The sequence below is a fragment of the Amblyomma maculatum genome, chromosome 6, assembly GCF_055883805.1.
Source record: "Amblyomma maculatum isolate TAMU_Amacu chromosome 6, ASM5588380v1, whole genome shotgun sequence".
NCBI classification, from domain to species: Eukaryota; Metazoa; Arthropoda; class Arachnida; order Ixodida; family Ixodidae; genus Amblyomma; species Amblyomma maculatum.
The window spans coordinates 95,919,057-95,944,364 of record NC_139349.1 but is presented as its reverse complement, the minus strand read 5'-3'; the positions used below and the strand labels follow the sequence as shown (position 1 = coordinate 95,944,364).

General features: G+C 47.3%; 1 protein-coding gene across 1 annotated transcript; it reads left to right on the top strand.

The window, feature by feature from the left end:
* Positions 1-425: 425 nt before the first annotated feature.
* LOC146186346 (membrane metallo-endopeptidase-like 1) lies at positions 426-13,653 on the top strand. The gene is made up of 4 exons (XM_084608033.1): positions 426-797; positions 1,578-1,913; positions 11,752-13,075; positions 13,640-13,653. The coding sequence occupies exons 1-4, from the start codon at positions 426-428 to the stop codon at positions 13,651-13,653; spliced, it is 2,046 nt and encodes a 681-aa protein (XP_084464159.1).
* Positions 13,654-25,308: the final 11,655 nt, after the last annotated feature.

Sequence of the window (25,308 nt, the reverse complement as noted above, 5' to 3'; positions counted from 1 at the left end):
AATCAAATGTACAAAATCAAGCTCAAGAACACTATCCAAGAAATCCCGCACGTTCTCCAGACTTGTCGCAAAACTTCAGTGCGAATAATGAGACTGGGAGGATCTCTTTGTGTTTTCCCGATACGCTGCAAAAGGTCTTGCGAAGCGCTGATAACCCAAAATCCCATTTTGAAGTTTTACCCCCCGGAAGATTCGCCCTGAAGCAGCCGAATGTACAGGCTCTGCCACAGGACGTGCCACAAGTGAGACACGCTCAACAACCATCCGGTGAAGTAAAGCCCATTGCCACATCTCTCGAAGGGGGCCTCCCTTCGCCGAGTGAGGGCAAGTCAGGCGTGGTACATAATGGAGGCAAGATAATATACCCTACCAGCTCTCCTAACACCCACCACGCATCGCCATCGTCCCGTTTGCAGCATTCCGCCATGCGTCCGAGTTCGCCCCACCTTGCGCGGAAGAAGCGCAACACACAGATCTCACCAACAGCCCACATTAGCACACCCACCGACAGCCACGACTCCCTGACCTACGCCATGGGCACAAAACATCACGTTCGTCGTGCTGCTAGAAACCCCTCAAAGATGGACGTCAAAGATGTCATGAAGGAGAACGAGGCTCTTCTGCAAGAGGTCGATGCCATAAAGCGCTTGAAAAAACCGGAAAAGTCCATGCTCAAGCAGGGCGTCCAAAAGCTCATAGCTGTTCCACGGGACCGGCACGTGTACGGTGATCTTGCGAGGAAGTACACGACGCACTTTGCGTCACGGTTAACTGCACAAAACACGTCTACCCAATCGGTGAGTCCTTTTTTTTTTTTTTTTTTTTTTTTTTGCGATAAATAAGTGCGTACTGAAGAGAGAGGTGTTGATCAATGCTCGAAAAAAAAAAAGAATGAAACAAAAAGAATTCCCCAATTCGTAATCTTTCCGCTTTTTATCTTCAAACTTGTGTGTGATCATGGGAACGAGTTTTAAGGGAAAGTGGTAAAATTATTGCATACAGCTTACTCTATGAAAAGTTCCAGTCTTTGAGGCAGCGCTTCATAAAACGTGGTTATGGGAACCATGGCCGGTGGGGGCTGAGATCAAATGCCGCTATAATCAGTGATTTCGGCACTTTGATACTTAAAATAACATGTATATGAGGTAGTTTTTACGTCACTTGTGTGATACCAACGAAAATCTAACCGCTTAATCTCGCAGCAGCGTTGTAGCCATTGCTTTTCCTATTATACCACGAGCACTTCCAAAAAGTCTGCGGTTCACAAATACTAATGCACGTTCAATTCCATCTAATTGAACGGCTCGTAAAAGAGTCAATGGCAGAAATTCTTTTAATTAGATGAATCACGTTCTCACGGAATCTATTTTAAAGTAGCCAGTCTATTCAGGCTAGAATGGTAAGTCGCGGTGGAAGTTGGCGTGTATGATACGAAAACTGGCACTGCATCTCTGGAGCAAATTTTCTTCCAGAGAGCCTTGAGAGGAGGCGATGCTCAATAAAAAAATTGCGCAATCAATCATATTAGAGAAAGATCTTGACTATACCCTTTCTTTTTGCCTGCATACCACGAGCAGGCTCCGACCTCTCTAGCCAACGGAAAGGATCCGAAGAGCCCCTTGTCTGACGGAACTTTCAAGCGTGTGGCTTCAGCCGTTCGTTTCTTCGTCGGAGTGGTGCTTGTAGCGTTCGTCGTATCACTAGTCCTGGTGAGCGCATCTGGAACCGAACAGCGATATCCCCAAGCACAGCTCTGCACTACAAAGGACTGCCAGCTGCACGCGCTCTACCTGTCGTACCGGGTCAACAACTCCGTGCGACCCTGCGACGACTTTCAAGCGTACGTGTGCTCGGCCTGGCGGCCCCCCGAGGGATACTACCAGGTGGCTAAAACCGCCATCAGCGAAGTGGTCGTGAGTTGGATGGGACAGCTCAGGCGTCTTCTGAAAGAAAGCAACGCTGGAGGATTACCACGACGCAAGGTCAGTTATTCTGCTCCTCGGCTTGGGCTGCCAATTGTTATGAGGCGAAAAAAATAGGTTAAAAGAGCTGTCTAAAACCGCACCGGGTAGGTAGCGAGAGAAAGAGAAGTATCAGGTAGTACATAAGTATACAAATTAGGTAATGTTATATTGAGGCGATGGTGACGGATTCGCAGGTACTGGGTTGCTAGGCGTGTCTTAAGGCATCTGTCAATAGCACTTGTCATATTGAATGGAATATATGATTGCTAAAACATTAGTAGCATCGTTGGGAAGGAGACTAACATGGGGACCCTATGGAAGTGGTATCATATTACGATCTGCCGAGAATCACGCCATCTCACCCCCAATCTACCTCCCCTACACAATACTTCCCAGGAGGAGGGGGAGGGGGCCCTGCTCGGCTGCTCTGACCTGACGGCACAACGAGCCTTAGACGAGCGGGCTCGGGCAACACCGTCTATGTGGTGATGGCTCGGGCCGCGGCCGATGCCAATGGCCGCGGCCCGACTAGGTGGACTCCCTCCGTAAGAGGGAGTCCACCTAGTAATTGTAAGGGGTGGTTCCCTAAGGACGCCGCCGTGCCCTCCCTTTATGAAAAAATAAATGATTTTCATCATCTACATCATTCTCATCATCATCAAAAACCACCTCCGCACCGGGGGAAGATTGCATCACCAATAAGATGTTGCGCAATTTAGAAGACCAGTCAGCAGAGGCTCTTACGGACCTCTTCAACAGGTACTGGACAGAGGGCAGCGTCCCTGACGAATGGAAGCACGCTAAAATTATTTTCATACCTAAACCGGGCAAAAGACTCGAGATGGGGAACCTTCGCCCAATCTCGCTGACGTCATGCCTCGGGAAGGTAATGGAACACGTTGTCTTAAACAGGCTCCTTGTGCACACCGATGCGGAAGGCACGTTTCCGCCGTCCATGATTGGGTTTCGAGCAGGTCTTTCGACTCAGGACATTATGTGGCAAATTCAACAAGACATTCTAGATTCAAATCGCGTAAGAGCCACGCGAAGCATCCTGGGACTCGATGTGAGTAAGGCCTTCGACAATGTGTCACACGCTTCCATCCTCAATCACCTCTCAAAGTTAAACGTAGGCAAACGGACATATGACTACATCGCTGCCTTTCTGAATGCGCGTACGGCTACGCTCCATTTCGTTGACAAAGTTAGCGACAAAATTACACTAGGGACGAGAGGAACACCGCAAGGCGCCGTACTTTCACCTTTTCTCTTCAACATCGTTATGAGCGGCCTCCCGCGTCTGTTAGATGATATCCCACACATACATCATTCCATATACGCCAACGACATCACCATATGGACCAATTCTGGCTCCGATGGAGATATTACAGAGTCATTACAACGAGCTATCGACACGGTACAGTCTTATGTACAGGAAAACGGCCTTACCTGTTCACCGGCTAAATCAGAACTATTAGTTCTGATTTAGCCGGTTTAGGAACAAACAAGCTTCACAGGTAAAACCAGATTCTCTAGAACCTATCCAGTTACACATTGACAACCATCCGATACCCTTGGTAGCCACGATCAGAGTTCTCGGAATGTTGATTCAGAATAATACGCAGAACACAGAAGCTATACGCCGGCTACGCGTCACGGCGCACCAGATAGGTGGGCTGGCGAGACGCATTGCCACACGTCGCAGGGGTATGAGAGAAGCCGACCTGTGCAGGATCATTCAAGCCTTTATGATAAGCAGAATCATGTACGCTTGCCCGTACTATCATCTGCGTCGTAGGGACGAACATGCACTTAATAGCATAATTAGAACAGCATACAAAGCGGCCCTTAGCTTACCAGTATACGCTAACTCAGATCGACTACTGCAGTTAGGAATTTTTAACACGCTATCTGAACTAATTGAAGCCCATAAGACAGCACAAGTGACCCGCTTGTCACGTAGCCTTGCGGGACGCGTAATTCTCGACAAGCTCCACATACACCCCACTGAGGAGGTGTGCGCAACATTCCATTTATCGGCTGACATAACTAGTAGACTAGTTGTTAAACCAATAGCCAAAAACATGCTACCAGGTAGACATGATGCCCGCAGGAAGACAAGGGCACAGACCCTTGATAAACAGTACGAGGACGATCCACAAGCAGTGTACGTGGATGCAGCTCAACACATCAAAAACGGATCATACGTGGCATGTATGGCCACTCCAAAGTCAACCTCCATTAACGCCATAACATTTCATGCTAGCTCCATATGCGAGGCTGAGGAAGTAGCTATCGCACTGGCCATCGCGGATCCCCACACCAAAACTATTCTAAGCGATTCAAAAAGCGCCGTTCAAAATTTCGCCAAAAATTCTGTAAGCGCACTCGCGGCGCGAATTCTGCGCAATCGATCTCTCAATCACAACATCAATCTCGTATTGGTTCCGGCTCACGCGGGTACTCCGGAAACGAAGGGGTCGACCGTCTAGCCCGAGGCTTATCCAACCGGGAGACGGGAGATCTATCGGGAACGGACGCGCCTGTCGAGGCACCGCGCACATACGCGGAGGTAACAAACTTTTATCGCGAGCTAAGATGCACGTACCCCGCCCCTCACCCCGACCTCAACCGGGCGCTAGCCACGACACTCAGACGCCTACAAACAAAGGCCATTCTTAGCCCCTACCGACTATGGTTAATTACGAACGGAGAATTCAACCCTGCATGCCGGCACTGCGGTGACGGGACACAGGCCACTCAAGACCATATACTGTGGGAATGCGCCAGCAATCCCCCTCCAAAGACACTCTTGCCAGCTCCCTCAGCGGAGGAATGGGACAAGCTGTTGGCCAGCCCAAGAAAAACTACGCAACTGGCCCTCGTCATGCGAGCTGAAGAGGTCGCTCCCGACTGGAGGCCACCCTAGACTCGCCCCAGCCCGAAATAATTCCTTTCATTTCGTGGCACTAAAAGTTGTTACCACCATCAAAAAAGGGTGTCATAGAACCATCTGCGAAAAGGGATGTCACCTTAAAAATTGGGCTACCTAAAGTAAAGTAAAGTCATAAAAACATCTACCAAAAAGTGCCGTCCCCTCCAAAAATGGCAGCAAACCACCAGTCAAAAATGCCACCGCCACAAGTGGCATCATAATAACGCCTGCAAAAAGTGGCTCACATAAAAAAATGCAGACACCGTCAATAGGCGTTGAAAAGCAAGGTCGTGAGCTGTTATCTATCGCAACCTCGTTTCGTATTGATCTCGCCGAGACGAATCGTTTGATACCACCTCAGTGGTTTGCCAGACACGATTGATTGATTTGATTTATAGGAAGGGAAAGGCGCGGTAACTGTTTCACTTGTTTTCTGTGGACACCTCAACCGCGCCGCAAGAAATGGGAAGAAGGTGGGAGTGAAAGTGGAAAGAGAGAAAGAGGAGCCGTAGTGAAGGGCTATGGAGTAATTTCGACCACCTGGGGATCTTTAACGTGCGCTGACATCGCACAGCACACGGACGCCTCTTCATTTCGCCTACACGCACCTCCCTGCTAACGCGAGATAGAGATAGAGAAAGAGAGAGAGAGAGAGAGAGAGAAACAACTTTATTTGCCCCATATGTCGTTAATTAGGGCAGGTGGATCCTGTATTGTCCCCAGGTGGGAGCGATATCCTGGGCGCACGAAATAAGTGCAAGTTGTGTGTTCTTGCCTGCCTTGGTGAGGAGTTGGTGCCAGCTTTCTGCAGGGGGAGCTGGCAGGAGGGCACTTGTGGGCGGGTTATTTTCGCATCTCCAGAGGATGTGCGCCTGAGTGGCGGGTTCTCCGTTGTTGCAATTTGGACTTGCGGGGTCGTATTCCCTGTTAGTAATTAGTGATAGCCTGGAGTGACTAAGAGTTCAGTATGTCTGTAATCTGTGGAGCAAGGTGGCTTGTGCTCGGTCGAGATCGGGGTGGGGAGGCGGGAAAAGGCGTCGCGTCTCTTTGTGAAAATTGGTAATTTCGGCGAAAGTCTGGGGGGCTTCAGCGATTGCGTCTGGATGCGTGAGACCGACTGCCCGGATTGTTAATCCTCGGGCAAAGTTGGTCGGCCCCATCGTTTCCAGAGTTGCCCGCGTGGGCGGGTACCCAGACTAGGTTAATTTTGTGGTCGGGAGTGCAGCCGCGCAGGATGCGCGCAGCAGGAAGGCAGATGTAGCCCGCCGAGAAATTTAGAATTGCTCTTTTTTGCACGGCCACCTAAAGTTACACCCCCGGTGCGGATGCAACAACCAGAGCTCGTTGGTACGACAACGTCACACATTTTGAAGCTTGACTCGACTAGCAGTTTTGTGTGCATTAACCCAACGAACCGTTTGGCACCAGTCCGAACATCATACCTTAGAATGAACGCCATCTTGGATTGATAAGGTGGCATATTACAATGAAGAACACTGCTTCAGATTATTAAAATTTGGAGCCCCGGACAAAGTGACAGATATTGCCAAACGTGAGAGAGCTTGTGCACTCAAAAATTCAAAGGAGCACTTTGAAACACTAACATGCCATGAGTCGAAAACCTTTAAGTGCGGTGTCCACAGCCCTTCACGGCGCCGCTTTCGCTCTTGCTGCGTTCCCACCTTCGTTGCTTTCCTTACAGTGCGGGGCAAATGCGTACTGTAAGGAAAGCAAAGAAGGTGCGCTTTTGCCCCGCCACTCAATCAGTTGTTTTTACAGTGCGCTTTTGCCCCGCCGGGGTGGTACAGTGGTAAGACGCCCGACCACTGTGCCGGAATACCCGGGTTCGAACCCGACCTCGGCGGCTGCGTTTCGATGGAGGCGAAACGTAGAGGCGTCCGTGTGCTGTGCGATATCAGCTCACGTTAAAGGTCCCCAGGTGGTCGAAATTATTCCGTAACCCTCCACTAAGGCTCCTCTTTCCCTCTTTCCACTTTCACTCCCACCTTCCTCCCTTCCCTTACGGCGCGGTTGAGGTGTCCACAGAAAACAAGTGACGCGCCTTTCCCTTCCTATAAATCAATCAATTTTACAGTGCGCTGCGGGTGTCCGCGTTAAGCCGGAACCGCATGGCGCGATTTAGGGCGCGATTGCCGCGCGAATGATGGGACGCGCGCGTCATGCTGACGCGTTCCCACTATGAAATCGCGCCGCCGCGTGGTTCTACGCTTCGTAGAAAAAAAAAACGCCACGCGCGGTGCGTCCACTGACGTCACGGCCGGCGTCCACCAATCAGCGTGCAGTCACGTGTCATTTTGGTTTTTTTGGTTTGCCAACAGATGGCTCTGCTCTCCGCGCATCTCGGCGGAACCTTTTCGGCGGAACTTTGTTTCCTCGGTCACGGCCGGTCTCGAGGGAGAGAGCGCTTCTCTTCTCGCGCACTCTCTCCCTCGAGACCGGCCGTGCCTCGGTAAAGCTGGTGCGGTCCAAGGAGCCACGTGCTTCAGAAGTGTTTCGCACGCAAAGTTGCTGTTCGAAATCAAGTTTTATAAATACACTTTGGAGGAAATGTCGCTGTATAATTACATGATGATTGTTTTTATTGTAGTGTCCTGTAATTTAAAGGGCATATTATATATGCGGTAACAGAGATAACTCATTTCGTTGGGAGTTATGTGGTCTGGCAACCCGGAAAACTCGGCGCGACACCGCCGCTCAATTTTTCTCGTGCGGGTGCTCGCGCGTCGGCGGCAACGCGGCCGTATGCCGCGCGTCACGTTTTTCGCTCGCGAAAAACGCTCCATGCGGTTCCGGCTTTAGAAGTGTGACATATGCTGCGCCGTTTCTTTCCTGTAGACTAATTTGAAACAACGCCGATTCCCGGTTTACTGCACCCGTCGCGGTGGTGCAGTGGTGAGACGCCCGACTACTGTGCCGGAGGACCCAGGTTCGACCCCATGCAACCACCGCCGGCTGCGTTTCGATGGAGGCGAAACAAAGAGGCGTCCGTTTGATGTGTGATGTCAGCGCACGTTAAGATCCCCAGGTGGCCGAAATTACTCCGTAGCCATCCCTTACGTCTCCTCTTTCCACTTTTGTTCCCACCATCCTCACTTCTCTTATGGCGTAGTTTAGCAACGCCATCTTTATGTGTTCAAAGATGATGTGTGTGACAGATACGGCGCCTTTCCCTTGGTGGGAACCAATAATAATAATAATAATAATAATAATAATAATAATAATAATAATAATAATAATAATAATAATAATAATAATAATAATAATAATAATAATAATATTATTATTATTATTATTATTATTATTATTATTATTATTATTATTATTATTATTCTGTATGCTGTGTGGTGCAGCGTTCGAGGAAACGCCAAAAGTACGGCGGCGCACGGATGCCTAGATCGGACGCCTGGCGGGTCAGCTTCCTAATTCGTGAATCGCCTGGGGGTCATCGGTCATGACCGGATGTGCCATCATAATGACGTCAGTTCCGGTTATTAGTTATCACCGAACGTAACGTCATGAGGGCGTCACATGTGGTCAAGAGGTCACGTCAGGTCATGGCCGCTGACGTCACCAAGAGATGACGTCGCAGTCAGTCATGAATGCAGACATCACTATCACTATCCTTATTGCTACTGTAACTATCCCTAACTACCGATAACTATCATTATCGGTCTCTATCTGGCGATAATTAAAGTTCTTTGGTGAGAGCTTTAAAGGTAACCAGACACCCGCGGATCTTGCGAATTATGACACTTCTCGCGGACGCACAGACGCACGGACACTCATGAGTCTTTATTATAAAGGCTTTCACCTAATAATTTTTGGCACACTAAAGATCTACTTTGAAGGGTATGGCTCGACCACTTGCGGATCTTTGTTCGCACACATGGACTTTGTAACGAATTTAGTCACTAACAACTTAATGTTAGTGCGAACGCACTATTTCATGAGGTCTAGCCATCCCTTCAGGATGCGCGTGGCTTGACCTTGCCAAACCAAGCAGCAACAGCTCACCCATAGGTAAGAGCCAACCAAGGGGTGCATCGCCGACCCAAAAGAGGATGCACAAAGTTAGGTGGGTAGGGGGCCGCGCAACTGGCGTCTTTAATAGTTGCGTCGACGGACGCTGGCAAAAGTCCCCTCGGTCACACCCCGGGACAGGGTTCATTATCGTATATGCCGGACAACAGGATTGTCCTGCTCGAGTGGCACCGACAGTGACTCAGTCACGACGTGGTGCGACATGGCATCTTGCTGCGCGCCACGGTTACACTGCATAGGCACCCCGCGGAATTGCAATCGCACATCAGGCCACGCCAGAATAGCGAGTGAGCCGTGCACCTTCAACTGTATCGGCCGAAGAAGCACGCTGTGTCCGGCGGGCTGAGCTGAAACGGAAGAGAAGACGCCGCAAACGTAAACACGTTGCCTAACGTGTGTATATCCAAGAGCGTAATAAAATCGGAACTTAGACAACAAAAACAAACACCGAACAACAGATGAATCGAATTAAACCGTGCTTTCGCAAGTCTGATTCGGTTTAACCTTAGTTCAAACCCTGCTAATTTTAAGGCGAAAGCCTTTAGTAATTGGTTCACAGGAAGGGAAAGGCGCAGTATCTGTCACACTTACTCTGTGGACACCTGAACCGCGCCGTAAGGGATGGAGGTGGGAGTGAAAGTGGAAAGAGAGAAAGGGAAGCCATAGTGGAGGGCTACGGAGTAATTTCGACCACCTGGGGATCTTTAACGTGCGCTGACATCACACAGCACACGGACGCCTCTTCGTTTCGCCTCCATCGAAACGCAGCCGCCGAGGTCGGGTTCGAACCCGGGAACTCCGGGCAGTAGTCGGGCGTCTTACCACTGCACCACCCCGGTGGGGCGCGAAAGCCTTTCTAGGCTCATGGAAAGAAATCCCATGCGCGAGAGTTTTGCGCGAGATGTATGCATCGGATCTGTCCACTGATACTTCTCAAGCATCGTGGTGACGTCATCCGAAACATAAAAACCGGGAATCGAATTTCCATCCCTGGGATCCCCAGCCGAGCGCTTTAACCGAATGCGCCGCGCCCGGGATCGTGAAACGCACTTCATAGTTCTCCTTGTCAACTGTTAGGGTGATAGTAGTGATGACAATGACATTGCAATAAATAATAATGACAATGATGACAGTAGCATTGATAATGACGGTGCATATAGTTTATAATAATAATGAGCGCAAACGTGATGCACTGTGTGTAGCAGCACCACTCCGACACTCGCATTTCTGCAATGTAGATTTCACAGTGCTTTCGAACTTTTTTTGTCTTGATTCTAATACACATACTCAATAACAAGCAGTCGTAAGCTGCCAGATTAAGTGAAAAGTTACAAAACGTAGATAAAAGTCATAAAGATAAGGCTTAACCTGAGCGTAGAGATGTGCGTGTCTGTATGGCCTGTAGGGGCAGCATTCTGATTCGGAATCTGACGGTCTCCCTTTCGATTCCCATCCTGCCGTCACACACGCAATTTAAAAATTTTGGCGCCTGCACATACCGACATCCTCTCGATCACAGTATACTCCCCCACTTCCTCTTCCTAGGAAAGATCTCGTGTCAACGTCCTCTCGTAGTGCAATTCGGATCTCTCAACGGCAAAGTATCCTGACTTCCATTTTCCTTCAAACTATTCCAAGAACGGTCTATAGAGCAATTTCGGTCGATGAAAGATTGTGACATCATCATCATCAGCCTAAGTATACCCACTGCAGTGCGAAAGACTCCCATATTTCTCAAATTAACCCGGTCCTGTGCTAGCTGCATCCGCTTGACCCCTGCGAACTTCTTAACCTAATCCACCCACCTAACTTTCTGCCGGCCCCTGCTGCATTTTCCTACCCTTAGAATTCAATTTGTTACCCTCAGCGACCATCAGTTATCCTCTCTCCGCACTATATGTCCTGTCCATGCCCATTTCTTCTTCTGTAAGTGACATACACCTTCTCAATTATAAACGCTAACTCTTGGCTTAAAAAAGTAAATTTGATTTCATCAAAGTTCGTAGTACCCGACTCCACTTTCACAAACCTCAGCCTTAATGCCACAAGAATGAATACTTTTAACTGAGTTCTTATCCGTTCGTGCATTAATTCACCCGTTTTCGTCCTAGGTGGCTTTGTTTGGTTTAACAGGCATTAGTTAAACTGTACACCTGAGAGAACATAATCCCTGACTTCTAATATCAGTAATATCATGACGTTAAATAGGATAATTCCGCTGACGCGACGCTGCTTGCGAAGACAATCTTTGGCCTGTTTTCCTGGCTCTTTTCAAAGTGACTGTTGCTTGGTGACACAGTGACTGCTACTCTGCTCGGGTTTGTCGAGACTGATGTTTGAGCAGTATTTTATCCGCGAAACCCTGAACTCAGCAACTGTGGCGTCGATTTACACTTGTTTCAGTTCTAAGCACGTTAGTTTTTTATGAATTTTTAACGCAGTTCAACATTATAGATCGCATATTAAGTTACATTGTGTGCTGAGCGCAATATTCCTGAATGAAACCAGTGGTGGTCGAATTTCTTCTTAATGGCAATGTGAAATCTTGAGATTCACTGTGTCTTCTCTCTTAATACTCTGGAGAACGGCGCTGTCATATCCTGCTCACTGAAACTGCTCTTTAAAAGGGCGACATGACATCACGAAATACTTTTAGCGTTAGAAGTAACACAGTAGTCAATGTAAATCCTCAGCAAAAGCTACTAGTTTAAAGCATGCGAGTGAACGAGATGAACCCATTCACTGTTCATCCTGCAGTACTCAGTGAATGATTCGCACCTTTACTTGCAGGCATTATTTTTGCTGGATGCTTGCATGGCGAAGCGCAAGCCAAGCCCTACAGACGCTAAAGTCTTCCGCAGCTTCATGGCGAAACTGAACCTGTACTGGCCCGGGGATCCTCCGCCGAACGTGAGCGCCTTGGGCGTGCTGCTAAACCTTGCCTACAATTGGCGCCTGACATTTTGGTTGGACCTAAAACTGGTCGTTGATCCGGAAGATTCGCAGCGCCACAAGTTAATTATCAGGGAGAGCAGCCGAGATGAGCTGCTCTTTCTATCCATTAACCACAAGCAGCTTCTCGTCGACGACTCGTACATCGCGTACTGGAAGACGCACTACATGCTGCTCTACGGAGGCGCTTACAAAGGCGTCAGTAGGGACCACGTCATTACTGAGATGTACGAGAGTGCCTCTGTTCAAGGTGACGTCATTAGTACCCTCCTTGCCACGGCGATGAAGCACCCCAAGTCGCCAGTCGTCACAACGGTTGGGAAAATCGAAAGTTACACCAGTGGCCGCCTGCTTTCTACTGACTGGATACAGGGTCTTCGTGAACACCTGTCCCTTCCTGGAACCGACTCCATCATTGAGAGTACCAAAGTCCTAGTCTCCGATCTGATGGTTCTCGAGTCCATCGGGCGCTTGTTCGCTACCTACGGAGACGCAGGGATCATCCGCCAGATGTCCTGGGAATTTGTGCAGCTGCATATACTGGCCGTGGACAGGACACCACTGGAGATATCGTTTTCAGGGCGTAGGTACGCGGTGCCGTACATAGCCGTGTACTGCTCACGGTACGTCGAGAGTGTTTACGGGCCGCTTCTCGCGTCTCTGTACACCCGTCTGCAGCTCAGCGTCGGCGACCGGCAAGCCATGGATGCGAATTTCGCTGGTTTAATAGACGCCGCTATCGAGAAGGTCAACACGTCGTCCTGGCTTGGAGCAAGAAGCAAGAGCGAGGCCATAAAGAAGATTCGTGCAATACGCACTGCCATTTGGCCCCAGCCTCTGTACTACACTGACGATGGGCTTGAAACAGCATACAGCGAGTTCCCACATGACGTGAATGCGTCTTTCCTCGTAAATTGGATAGACTCGCACGAAGCTCTGAGGCGTTCTCGCGAGACCCCTCTATATGCAGATACTACCCACCTGCATCGCATGATCTCCTTTTCGCTCGTGGACTACTACTACCTAACAAATGAGGTGCGTGTCGCCATAAGTGCTCTCACTAACCCTGTGTACTATGCCCAAGGCTCCCATTCAATGTTCTATGGAGGTCTTGGTTTCTTGTACAGCAGTGAGATGCTAAAAGCGCTCGACGAGACAGGCCGTAAGGTGCGAACCGACGGGACAGTCTTTGACTCTTGGCAGTCGTCAGAAGTGGACGCACTAGAAAGGAAACGAAATTGCCAAGGAGTTAGACATAATGGCTCCTTTCTCGCGAGTCTGGGAGCGCTTGAGTTGTCGTATTCAGTGTTCCAAGCTACAAGAAAGGTTGATGTCGATCGCAGGGTGAGCAGGAACTTCACCGAGGACCAAGTCTTCTTCTTCACAGTTTGCCGCATGTTGTGCGATCTTCCGAATGCGGAGCCTGCCTCGATTAGCTGCAACGCCCTGCTCAGAAATTCGCCAGAATTCTCAGCGGCTTTTGGTTGTCGACGTGGATCTGCAATGAATCCAAAAGAAAAGTGTCGCTACTTCTAGGCATCCTAAACCTTAACACGTGTGACGTTCAAGACATAACGCTTTTTTTTCTCATGACAATCCCGTGATGTAAACTGAAGTTTGATATATTCCTGTATGTTTCCGCATGAACCCCCTTGGGAACAATACCATGGCATAGCAAAGTACGGTATAAAGTGATACCACTCTTTGTTGTCTGTCTGCCCCATAGTTCAGGTATCTTGACCTGTTCTCGTTATGTACTTTTGTTTCACACCATATCCATTTGAGAATATCGTGCGTAGTATATAAAGTTGCGGGAAAAGTGTACGCGAACGGGTGTGAAAGGGCAAAAAAATGAAGATAAATTATTTCGAAGTTTTCAGGTAATATTTGAGAAACCCATCATGTAATTCCTGGTACATTTCTTGACATTGGTTCAGTACTGTAGATTGTACGCACACTATACACTTCAACGACAACCTAGATAAGTGCTTAATACTACTTCCTATTTGTGCAAGAAAGCCATATTACTGGTCTTCAAGGTGACTGGGTCTGTTGGAGTTTTAATAAGCGCAGGATACTTAATGACTTTTGAAAATCTTTTTGGGGGCTCTAACCTTCTCATAAGCTTCTGAGGTACCGGTGCGGACAAAAGTAAATGGAACACACTTTTGCCTTCTGGTATTTTTCACGGCTTGAGTAATTAAAACTTGCAGCTGTGGTGTGTACAGGCTGGTAGTATACGCCAGTGCCCTTTCACTTGGGCAAATAGCGTTTTCTTATATCCAACACGGAAGGCGTGGTTGCAATTACAACGGAATAGAGTGCTCCGTTTCCTTAGTCCGCACCTGTACATGTTTGTCTATGGGTCAGATTTTGGTAAATACAGTACGTGGTTAAACTTCGTTAAACTATTGACATTCGTCCAGAAATATGTTCAAACAGCCACCGCGCAAATTTATTTATTTATTTATTTATTTATTTATTTATTTATTTATTTATTTATTTATTTATTTATTTATTTATTTATTTATTTATTTATTTATTTATTTATTTATTTATTCCGGAAATGAATCTTTTGGGGTACTACATGAGGGGTCTGTCGTCAGCATGTCGATGATTGTTTCAAAGAATATCTTGAAGTAATCTTCATTAGTGTAGTGAACTACACCGGTAGAAAAGCTATTCCGTTTGTTGGCTGTATGGGGAAAGAAAGCGTCATAATTAGCGGTAGTATGAGCGGATGGTGGATAAAAGGCTTTGTCGTGATTTAAGCGCTAACCGCATGAGGCGACAATTCGCGGCGACATGCCGCGCGACGCCGTCGCGCGACGGGCTGAGGGCCGCCAAAGCATTGCCGCTCGTCGCTGTCGCTCGGTTTCTGGGTCTTTAGAAAATTTCGCGTGTCGCCCGGAAGCAGCTCGCGAGGCAGCGAATCGCAGAGGGCTTTAGGGTGCTCAACTTTCGTTCTGGCTGTATTTTTTTACTTTTTATTGCGTGTGAAGTTTGTTTTCCTAGTCCGGTTTGGGCGAAGAACCTGGTGCCTTCACGCGCTCACTTCGTCTGATCCGTGTATATATGAGTGCATCGAGATAATTCAGTAAAAGCTTGGAAGGGTAATAAAAGAAAGAAAAAGGTTAGCGTGGCTAGATATTGTTAATTTCCGAAATGAGCAGGAAAAAGTCGCTGCTTGCAATGCAAGTCGGCATCGCAGTGTAGTAGCGCACCGCTGCGCTGTGACCCTTTAAAATACGATGCGTTACAAGAAATTTCATCAGTGTTTTATCGTACTTCATACTGTTTAGTGTTAGAAATGGGATATAGCGTGATTGCATTCCTCTTGACCGAATGATGAGGCGGCGGTAACAGGCGTTGGCGGCGGCGTCGCGCGACGGATCGCTAGGGGTTGTCGCCTCATGCGGTTACCGCTTAATGCGATATGAAACGCGGCGCGAGCTGATGTGATCACCAAACTTCCAAATGGCGATTGATAAAAATTATGAGATATAATGGCGCGAAACAAGGAGGAAAGATGAAATTCTGATTTCATTTAGTGACGCGAGAATAAAATAATAATCCGAAGAAATGAAACGTGTCGCATGATTTTGAACAGATTCAAATATGAGAGGAAGATTATACTGGCGAGGATCCCAAACTGCGCATGCGTATATCAATTTTGGGATAAACGAGTGTTAAATAAATCTGCATCGGGAGGGGCTAGTCCCAAGTTACTGCGCAAAAAAACAAGCATGCGGTGAGCATCATTAGTAATATTGGAAATGTGGGGTGATCAGCAAGGTAAACTGTAAATAGTAACACCAGATATTACTAAGAGGTGGCTGCGAAAATTTTGAAAAAGGTAGATATAGTATTTTTGTCGAATGGCAGAACTACCTGCGGTGAAATGTAATTACAGAAGTTTTATTAAAGTTTAGAAACATAAGTCATACGTTATACCGTGATTCAATGCAGCTTAGTCCGATTGCGGTATAAGAATATCGTTGCTGTTAGTGACAGGTCGACATATAAGGCAGTCATAGGCAAATAAACTAATGTTAGATGGGATATGTGCCGGCAGGTCAGTAATGTAGATTAGAAAGAGTAACGGGCCGAGTACCGTACCCCTTGACACACCGGAAGTAGCGGGGTTAGTGCGGAGCAGTGTTGATTAGCATGCACAAACCGTTACATTGACAGTTGAGAATAACCTCAACAGGTCTACATATTATTGGTAAGTTTTCCACCAACAGGCGCGCTGATAGGTTAAATGCCAGAGATCTGTGGCATACATTAGGTTGCGCTTAGGCTACGTGAGTCGTACTTAAAGAGTGAAACCCAATATGTAATTATTAACAACCATATATCGAGCAAAATGTAGATATACCATGGAGTCCCACAATGGTCAAAATTGGGACTTCTATTTTTAATGCACATCAGCGCCATGGCTATGATACCAGGATCCTGCAATTTAATAATATGCAGATGACACTGGCACGTTTTTTACGTGAGCAACAAAACGTATCTAGAAAACTCGGCTAAAGATAAGTACCAAAATTCAAGAGGTTACAAGTCACTTGAATATGATTTACTTGAATATAACAAAATATAAATATTGTCACATGTTGGCAACGATGCCGAAACCAGCAAACAGAGAGACCGGAGTTTGATTGAATGAAGTCTTTATTGGGCTGACTTGCACCCGCAAAAACTCTAAGCAATACACGTGCTCGGCAGTCATCGATCTACGAATGCGCTTTCCAATCAGCAGTACTCAGTTTAAAGTAGCCGCAGAACAATCTGGGTAAACCATTCAAGAGAGCCTGGAAACCTCTGGAACCATATCGGAACACTTGTGGTCATCTGCGATCATTGCAGCCTAATCTCTGCGCATATTGCACTACAAAGAAAGCGATTAAGGCTCGTTTCACGGTACCAAGTATCAACAAAGAGTACAAAGTCTGTTCGTGCGCCACAAGCACAGTGACAAAAGCCGCCTCTCGGCGGTAGTTTAAAAACAACAAATACACATTTGAAAGGCTCGCGGCAATATACCGTGACCGTGAGTAATCGTGATACCCGTTATATTAGCATCAGATATGAAGGTAGTCTGCTGCAGGAAGTTCTTGAACAGAAATTTCTTGTGATTGGTATAGCAGTGCTCTTTTTCATGGAACACCCAGGCCAACAGCCTTATGTCCGATTTATCACCAGTTGATTGCCTTCATATAATTCAACAATTAATCTTATCTTGGTTGAAACAGACCCTTTATTGTCTTTTATATTCATGAATAACGTATGACATGTTAGTTTGAGGCACAGTAACTGATTTCAATTACAAAAAATAACTACTTTAAAGAAGAAGGTGTATGCGTATGTGGAAACTGTCATGGCTAGAAACATGAACTAAGAACTTACCCACTTCAAGTACAGCATACTGAAGCCATGCAAGGTTTACTACCTTAACCTGCTAGCACAATGGATATATAAGAATCGCTTGCACGACACACCTACAGATAAGGTACGCTTGTGCAAAATCAGGGATCCTAAAAGGATGCCTTCAACCAGAACAAATTATGGTAGCCAGATAGCGTTCTTCCAGGTTACAAAAAATGCTCAACAAAAGGAATATTCCCATAAAATACGATCAAACCTTTTCGGCATTGAAGAAGGTGAGAGTGGAGGAGAGTTTTTTTATCTGAAGAAGAAGAAGAAGAAGAAGAAGAAGAAGAAGAAGAAGAAGAAGAAGAAGAAGAAGAAGAAGAAGAAGAAGAAGAAGAAGAAGAAGAAGAAGAAGAAGAAGAAGAAGAAGAAGAAGAAGAAGAAGAAGAAGAAGAAGAAGAAGAAGAAGAAGAAGAAGAAGAAGAAGAAGAACGCTCGGTCACCGGCAGCTCAATTCTTGGCCGACCCCCTCTGTGGGTACGTGCCATAAGTTATTTGGACAACAACAACAACAACAACAGCTAATGCTTTCGCTCCACATTCGGTTCAGCAGCATTGAACCCTCCTCATTTATATGTGGGCTGATAGCTTACGCTCTTGCGTCATGCCCTTAAAGGATGAGCTTAAGTGCCCCAATAATGTAGCACCTTACACTGATAGGGGAACAAGATCATTGCAACATTCGGCGTTCAGGCGTTCTACATGTCTATCTCTCTTCAGAATTTTTACAATTACAAATCTCAAATAACACATAATCCGACAGAACAGCAAACGTTTTCACAATTTCATGAAACCCTTAACGAACAATGCAGGGGTATCTTTAACGCATTCATGCTTCGGAATTAAATAAGCCATTCACACCTTTTGCTATTGGCTTCACAGCATACCAAACGTGCACGACAGTGAAACAAACAAAACGGTTCTTGAGAAGTGTTGCGTGGTGAAAACCGCTTCTTCACTCCCACTTGTTGTCTAAAGGAGGTCATTTTGTCTTTTACAACTTTACAACGACGGCCGTAGTGGCTTCCGGAGTTTTTGGCCACGTCACACACTGTACGCTAGCTAAGCATAATTCGTCGTTAGCTTCTTCAATACTGCAAGATTTATTAGGGTCTAACTACTCTTCGCTCGTAACAGGGCGTGGAGAGGATGTCACTTTTATTTTCCTGGCGTCATTACAGCTTCGCTGACTGTCATTACAGCTTCAAACTGATAGAAAAAAATGTTTATTACGGCTGCACTGACAGCGCTATAACACAGTCGTTATTGTGAACACTGCTTATTTTCTACTCAGTCCAATAAGACGCATCGCAACTCATATCACCCCAGCCTGCTCAAACTTTAAAGATGCCGATATATCGCAGCTTTTTTTCCATTTTTATCCATGTTCCCTAAAGCTAATGGCGTTAGTTAGCGGACATTTATAGTTATGGCCTGCTGCCAGATAGCTAACTTTCGCGAGCAGAATGCGTTTTTTTTTTTTTTGTTATAGACATCAACCAATAATAGTATACTTCTAAAGAAGCCTACCATAGGAGGATGCCAGCATCTTACCGCTCGGTCCGCAAACCGCTCGAAAATAGCAGAAGCTGTTGGCAAGTGGTCCAACTTGACAAAGATAAAAATATTAAACGCGGAGAATAAGAAAAGAAAGTGGCCGGGAGGAGGGCTCTACCTGCTTAAAATGGCTGTTTAGTCCAGAAGAACACCACCTACGACACACAGAGCAAGGTGTAAGCTTAGGACTAAAAACAGCACACCATGAAAAACGGAAAAATAAATTTCAAGCATTCAATACTTTGGGACGCATCTCTCATCGATATTTTTTCTTTAATGATGACGATTGCGTGGCAAATCTTCTGCTGAATGGCGGCCGTTCAGTCAAGACTTCAATGCTAGCAATTTTTTTTTTCCATTTCAATGCACCGCATTCTGTGGGCCGCGCTGTGTTTGCGAAATGCTGCACAGCTTGCTGGGTCGGGGTTTCAGAAGCTCCACTCCGGCGTTCGTCCTGGTTACGTTCCTTGACTTTTGTCCGTATTATTATTTCCTTTTGAACTCATGCTTAAAGTTCAGTTCCTATCGCTGGGCACGATAAGTACCTTGTAGTGTATAAATAATAGTCGAAAATGAGACAAACAGGAACGCGTAGCTAGAAGGCTTAGTTAAGGAACAGAGGGTAAGGGGAGGGGGGGGGGGAGCGTACTTCCCAAATCCAGATGTTCTAAACTACTTGAAAGTTCACCAAGTTTAATGTAGGAAAGCTGATTCGTGCTTCTTGTGGTGTCTGCTTCATTCTAATGTAAAAAGAAAGTTGTGTTCATGTGGTCACATTTCTCGTTATGACAGAACTGGTTGTGGAGCGTTTTTCTCGTCAGCAAAGGTGTAGTACGAGAGCTACCATCATCCGCTTACCATTTGCGGTGTACGTTATCAGCATCCAAAATAGAAACGGGAGCGCATGTTGCTTTAAGTTATTGTTTGTTTTACACTGTATGGTGCTGGCCTACTCAGCGCTATTTTACACGTGATATTTTTTTAATTCTAGACCTGTAGAACAGTGCGAAAAGCCGTACTGAAGCTTCTGAGGCAGGCTCGGTGTATACATTATTAAAAATAAGATAAAAGCAGTGCCTTCAGTATACCAGAATGAATAAAAGAGTAGGAAGTAATTTAGGGTGTATCAAGGAGTACTGTCTGAAAAACGTTCCGTTTTGTGAACTAAGAACCTCCAAAACAATGCTGCTCTGATTATTTCTTTTATTTATATAATAGAAAAATCTGTAATTGTAGACTTAATCCACGTGACGACAAAAGACTGTTGTAGAGACATTTTTCTTTACCAACATGGCTAACCTTTTTCTGAAGGCAATATTGGATGGAGTAATGGGAGCTCGTTCTTGCATCTCCCCTGAGGCGGTATTCAGTCAGTATACCCCCCCCCCCCCCCCCCCTCTCCTTTAACAAACAAAACAGAACACGCTGCAAATTTTAATGACGCCTTATGAAAGAGTTCCAAAAGTGGTCTTCTAAACGCCTTGCACGGACATAGTCAAGCATTTTCTTCGATATAATGACAGTCACTGCATTTACACTCTATACAGACATGTGCCGATGAGGTTATGATATTCAAAGAACGTCTCACAGCCATTAACGCAGTGGGCACATGAGAATACGATCGCTTAATCACAAGAGTCTTAAATAACAATAAGCTACCGCATTTGGTGTTTATTTCTGATTGTGATGCCGAAACGGAGGGGTTCTCAGATTTTCCCCCACCCCTCCCGCTGGCATTTTCTCGTCGATATCTTGACGAGACGGGCGGTAGATATAAATTTCAGTTGGCAAAGTTAGCAAACATTTTGGGCAAACGCGATTGGAGTTCGCTTGAAGTTCAAGCTGTGGCAGCCCCTTAAGACTGATTCCGACTTTCGTTACGGCTGTCAAACAGCTGACATCAAAAATAACAACGCTGACCTGCGATGTCAGTGAAACCTACCGAGTTCCACCGAATGACCGCCCATTCCAAGTCCACGTGACAACACGCTGTTATTGTTGAGGGGTTGCTTTCGACCGACGTTTGGTCTGTGTGCCTCGCCAGTTGTTGTGTAGTGTCGGAATGCAGCAACACAAGAGATGGGGATGGCTCTGCGGATGCCGCACCGCTTTGGGTCTCGGGGGGCTCCGGATCAACGACTGAAGGAGCAAGCGCGCTGCCAGCCTTGTCTACGCGCTTTTCATCGCAAAAAAGGGGATGCTCAGATTAGCATGCAAACCTGTTCTGATTTATTATTATTATTTTTAGAAGTAAGGGTTGGGGTATGTCGCGGGGAGAGGGGGGTTAAATTTGCGAAAATACAGTATATACCTGCTAAGGTGCGTCACGTCCAGCACATTCTTGCAGTCAGACTACTGATCACTGAGTTGTTTGTAAGATACATGACCCAGAAAATTGTTTTTTTGTCATTACGAGCATTCCATATCCGCTCATTCAACATCTTGCTACAGCTTTGCCTTCGCTCATTGCCTCTGCCAGACAGGTATTCGTTATACTGTACGGAAGCCTGCCGGTATCAGAGGGAATACCCGAAGGGATACTGATCGCACATTCCGATCTTACTGATCGGTATCAGGAAAGAAGCGGAACAGCTTTCGATGCTCTCTTCTAGTACTATCATTGACCTTGGCTGCACCGCGAGAGTGGTCCCTGATCATATGCACAAGGCCGCATTCAGAGTGCGGTCACCTATGAGGGGCCAGCTCTCCATCTCAAGGAGCTTTTGACACGCCTCACAGATCACGAGAACGCTGAAAGCAGAGAAGCAGACAGGACACGGCAGCTTAGGTTGAAGAGATGTATTTTTTCTTACGTAAGAAAAAATGTGTTACACTTTATTCACGCTCAAGTTGTGTGAACTTGCGCTTGACAAAAACTTTGGCAGTTAGTCATTCAACAACAAATAATATTAACAACAACAAGCAACAACACCGACAAAAATCACGGCACGCGCACGTATAAACAACGAACAAAATCGAGCAGGACGTCGCGGAGAGGTATGCCCTTGTCTTGCGAAGGGTGTAAGGGAGGATGTGTGAGAATGTTCGATGGTTCCGGTGTGGTAATCGTGTGCTGGCAAAAAAAGAATCTTGTCTAGTGGGAAGTGATTAATAGCAACGAGACTGAACGGAGCGCGCGCGCGCATTTGTGGGGACGCAGAACGACACGTGTGTACAACATCATGCGATGCCACTCATTCCACGCACTCTATCAGACGTTCGCAATCACTCGGACGTAAAAGACGTGCGAATGGTCGAGGAGGGGACGACGGGAGGAAGGAACAGGACGGCTGGAGTTAGTCTCTTCCGAACGACCACGGACGCACATGTGTGAAGATGAGGGGGACGACGGAAGACGGTCCGAACATCGACTAGGACGCAGAGGGTTGGGTGAACCTGGACGACCACGGAAGGATCGCCGGGTCAGCCGGGACGAACTTGAACGGACGGGACGGGTAGACACTGGCGGGACCACGACACGCAGTGCGCTGCAGCATGCGAACGATGAGCGGAGGGCTACCACCAGCCATCTCCGTGCGAGGGCCACGCCTCCTGGACGTAGTGTGTGTCGTGGTGGAAGTGGACGGGCACCGGATGCGCCACGGGCACCTTGTGGTACTTGTGGTGGAACAGGGGCAAGGGCACCGGGACCAGCTTGGGCGAGAAGGCCTTGCCGATGACGGCCAGCTTGGCCAGCTTCTTGAGCTTGATCTTGTGCTTGAGCTTGTGGAAGGCGTCGCCCTGGTCCAGGCAGGCCAGCAGAAGGGCCGCGACGAGCACGATAGCCACTATCCGCATTCTGGAGTCGGTGCTGTGCTAGTGCCGATGTTCGCCGAAGCTATAGCCGCCGCCGTTGGGCTCGAGGAGCTGTCTCGTCAGTCGTCGAAGGACGCAGCTCCGCTGGGTTTGGGAATCGTCAGGTTTGTGGCTGCCGAGTGTGCCTCCGCCAGCTCTTATAGGGGTGCGACTGACGCTGGAAAGGAGGCGAGTGGAGACCGGCGGAGGCTTACTAGCCTCGGCTGGCGGGAAACCCCCCCGGTCCGCTCTCTTCTCCACCGTTCACTTTCGGCGGCGGCTGCTCGCCTGACCCACTGGCGAAAAATAGCAGCCTCAAAATGGGAAGGGAGAAAAGAAGGCGTACGTAGCTTCCTTCTTGGACGCGTACCGTCGGGAACCGAAGAGTGCGTTTCCTGGCGGCAGCGGCAGGACGGCCGGGCTTCCACATTTCCCCCTCGCCTCATCGCGCGTGCAAAGAGAGGCGCCTCGGTGGCAGCCCTCCTATTCCTCCCGGCCTTTCGTAAAGGCGCCCTCCGTTCGTTCTTGCGTCCTGCATCCCCTATTTTGGCGCTGGACATCCGCGTTCAATTGGCCGCCGACGGACGCCCCAGAATACGCGGTGGCAGAGCCCTCGGGCGCACCCGACCGGCGGCGGCGAAGCTAGCTGGAAGGTTGAGGTCGACAGCCGCCAAGCAGTCTGCCGCTTGGAGAGAGTGCAGAAAGGGGATGACGAGCTCCGCTTCCGTACTGGCAAGAAGCAAGCGAAGTGAGCTGGCAACCCTGCCCGTGGCCTGAAGATGTGGGCGACGGGTCCGCCCCGGGCAATTAGCGATGCGATTGTAGGCTCCCTTGCCTTGCCAGCGGATGGCGATCTCATGCCAATGAAACAATGGCTAACGCTGTCATGTCCATTTTAGCAAAAAAACAAAAAAAAAAAACAGTGCGTGCCTTGCTCGCACCCCCTTTCGTTTTGGTGCATTATCGGGGTACATATATTCGCTGGTTCTCGGCGTATGTGGTCGTGGTCTCACATGAGGGGGGAGGGCTCCGTACGACGGCACATCATTCAAAAGCTCGAGCATGGTCGTGAAAAGCTATGTTTTAAGGGATCAGCGAGCAGGAGAAAGTAGTTATGTTCTTTGTTGTTGGAAGCATGCGTGTACCTGCGATATTTAGTTGGAGCCTGTCACCATGAGCAAAATGGATGATGGCATATTGTCTGCGTACCGAGGTTCATAAGTGCGAGGCAAGTGGATAGGAAAGTAATGACCATCATTAGAAGGACTAAAATTGCTTGAGGTCCTGCAGCTATCACTGGCTTGGCGTCAGCTGGCTTTGTGATCCTTGTTCTGCCTAACTCTCTTTGACGAAAGGGTCTTATCTCCCTGCGCCTTCAGAGGCCGACAACTGGCAAGGAAAGTTTATAGCGGTTTTATTATGCACCACGCTTGTTCGGATGGTCAAGTTGCACGACATGTGAAAGTGCCTTCACTGATGTTACAGCGGCACATGAAGCGCAGCAGCATTGCATCATTTTTATCTGTGTATTACATTCTGCCATATGCGTTTTTCTGGAGCCTCAATTATTGTCAAGGTATAGGATATATAGCTTATTTATTACTGTTATTTTTAATCATTTTTTAGGCACTCGGTGTCTGATTGGTTTACGGCAACGAATGTTTTTCAGTAAGAATTTTACGATGACACAGAGAATCTAGACTGTCAGCAATTTTGAGTTTTAACCGATTTTAGGATTTCAAGGTAGTTCATTCTTCGCTACTGGCAGTATTTATGTTCACCCGTGGAAAACTAAGGCTAAATTTCGTGACATGTCTGTCAATATTTAGGAATAGAAAATGTTCATTTTTTTTTTGTCAAAAAAGTTTTCGAATGTAAGCTCAGAGCTTTAAACTTTGACTCAGTATGTACGTTTGGTTTCAATGCATCAAACCATACTTGCTGGTTTTCGTCACATAGGCTGGTTTTCAGTCTCTCATGCAGTATTAGCTATACATTTTTTGCGCCTTAAGCACTCTAACTCAGGCATGAATAAATAAATATGTTTACACACTGAATAATAATTCGTATGTCCACGTGCATTGTCGAGTCTTTCTCAGAAGCACCGTAATTGCTCCTGTAGAGCTAATGCTTCGGTCCTGTACCTGATCGCTTCCTGCACCTTATCGTGTATCGATTTGCCCAAGGTCGAAACCGAATGACCTGAAACACGGGGCGTATTCGAACGTATAAAATGACACAGATTCACTCCACACCTGGCAATCGAGACACACCTGTTAGTTCTCCCCTTCCCCCTCAAAATGTTTGATGCGGGAAGCATTCGCGCTGCCATAGAACAAAAAACAATCGACGGCAAAAAAGCTCAACTTGAATAAAGCGCACTTAAATGCAGTTTTTCCCCGGTTGCCATCGTCTCATTTCACGCCCGATTGCGCTTGTGTCATGTCATTGCAGGCACTACAAGCTAGTGCACAGGCCAGTTAGCCTGCTATCTTTCAGGGCGGATGTCGAAAAGAGGTCTTTCTGAGCCCAAAGTTCAATTTTTTTTTTCAAAGTCAAACAACTTAGTTAATGAGGCCTCACAAAATGATAACGTTACACATTCCA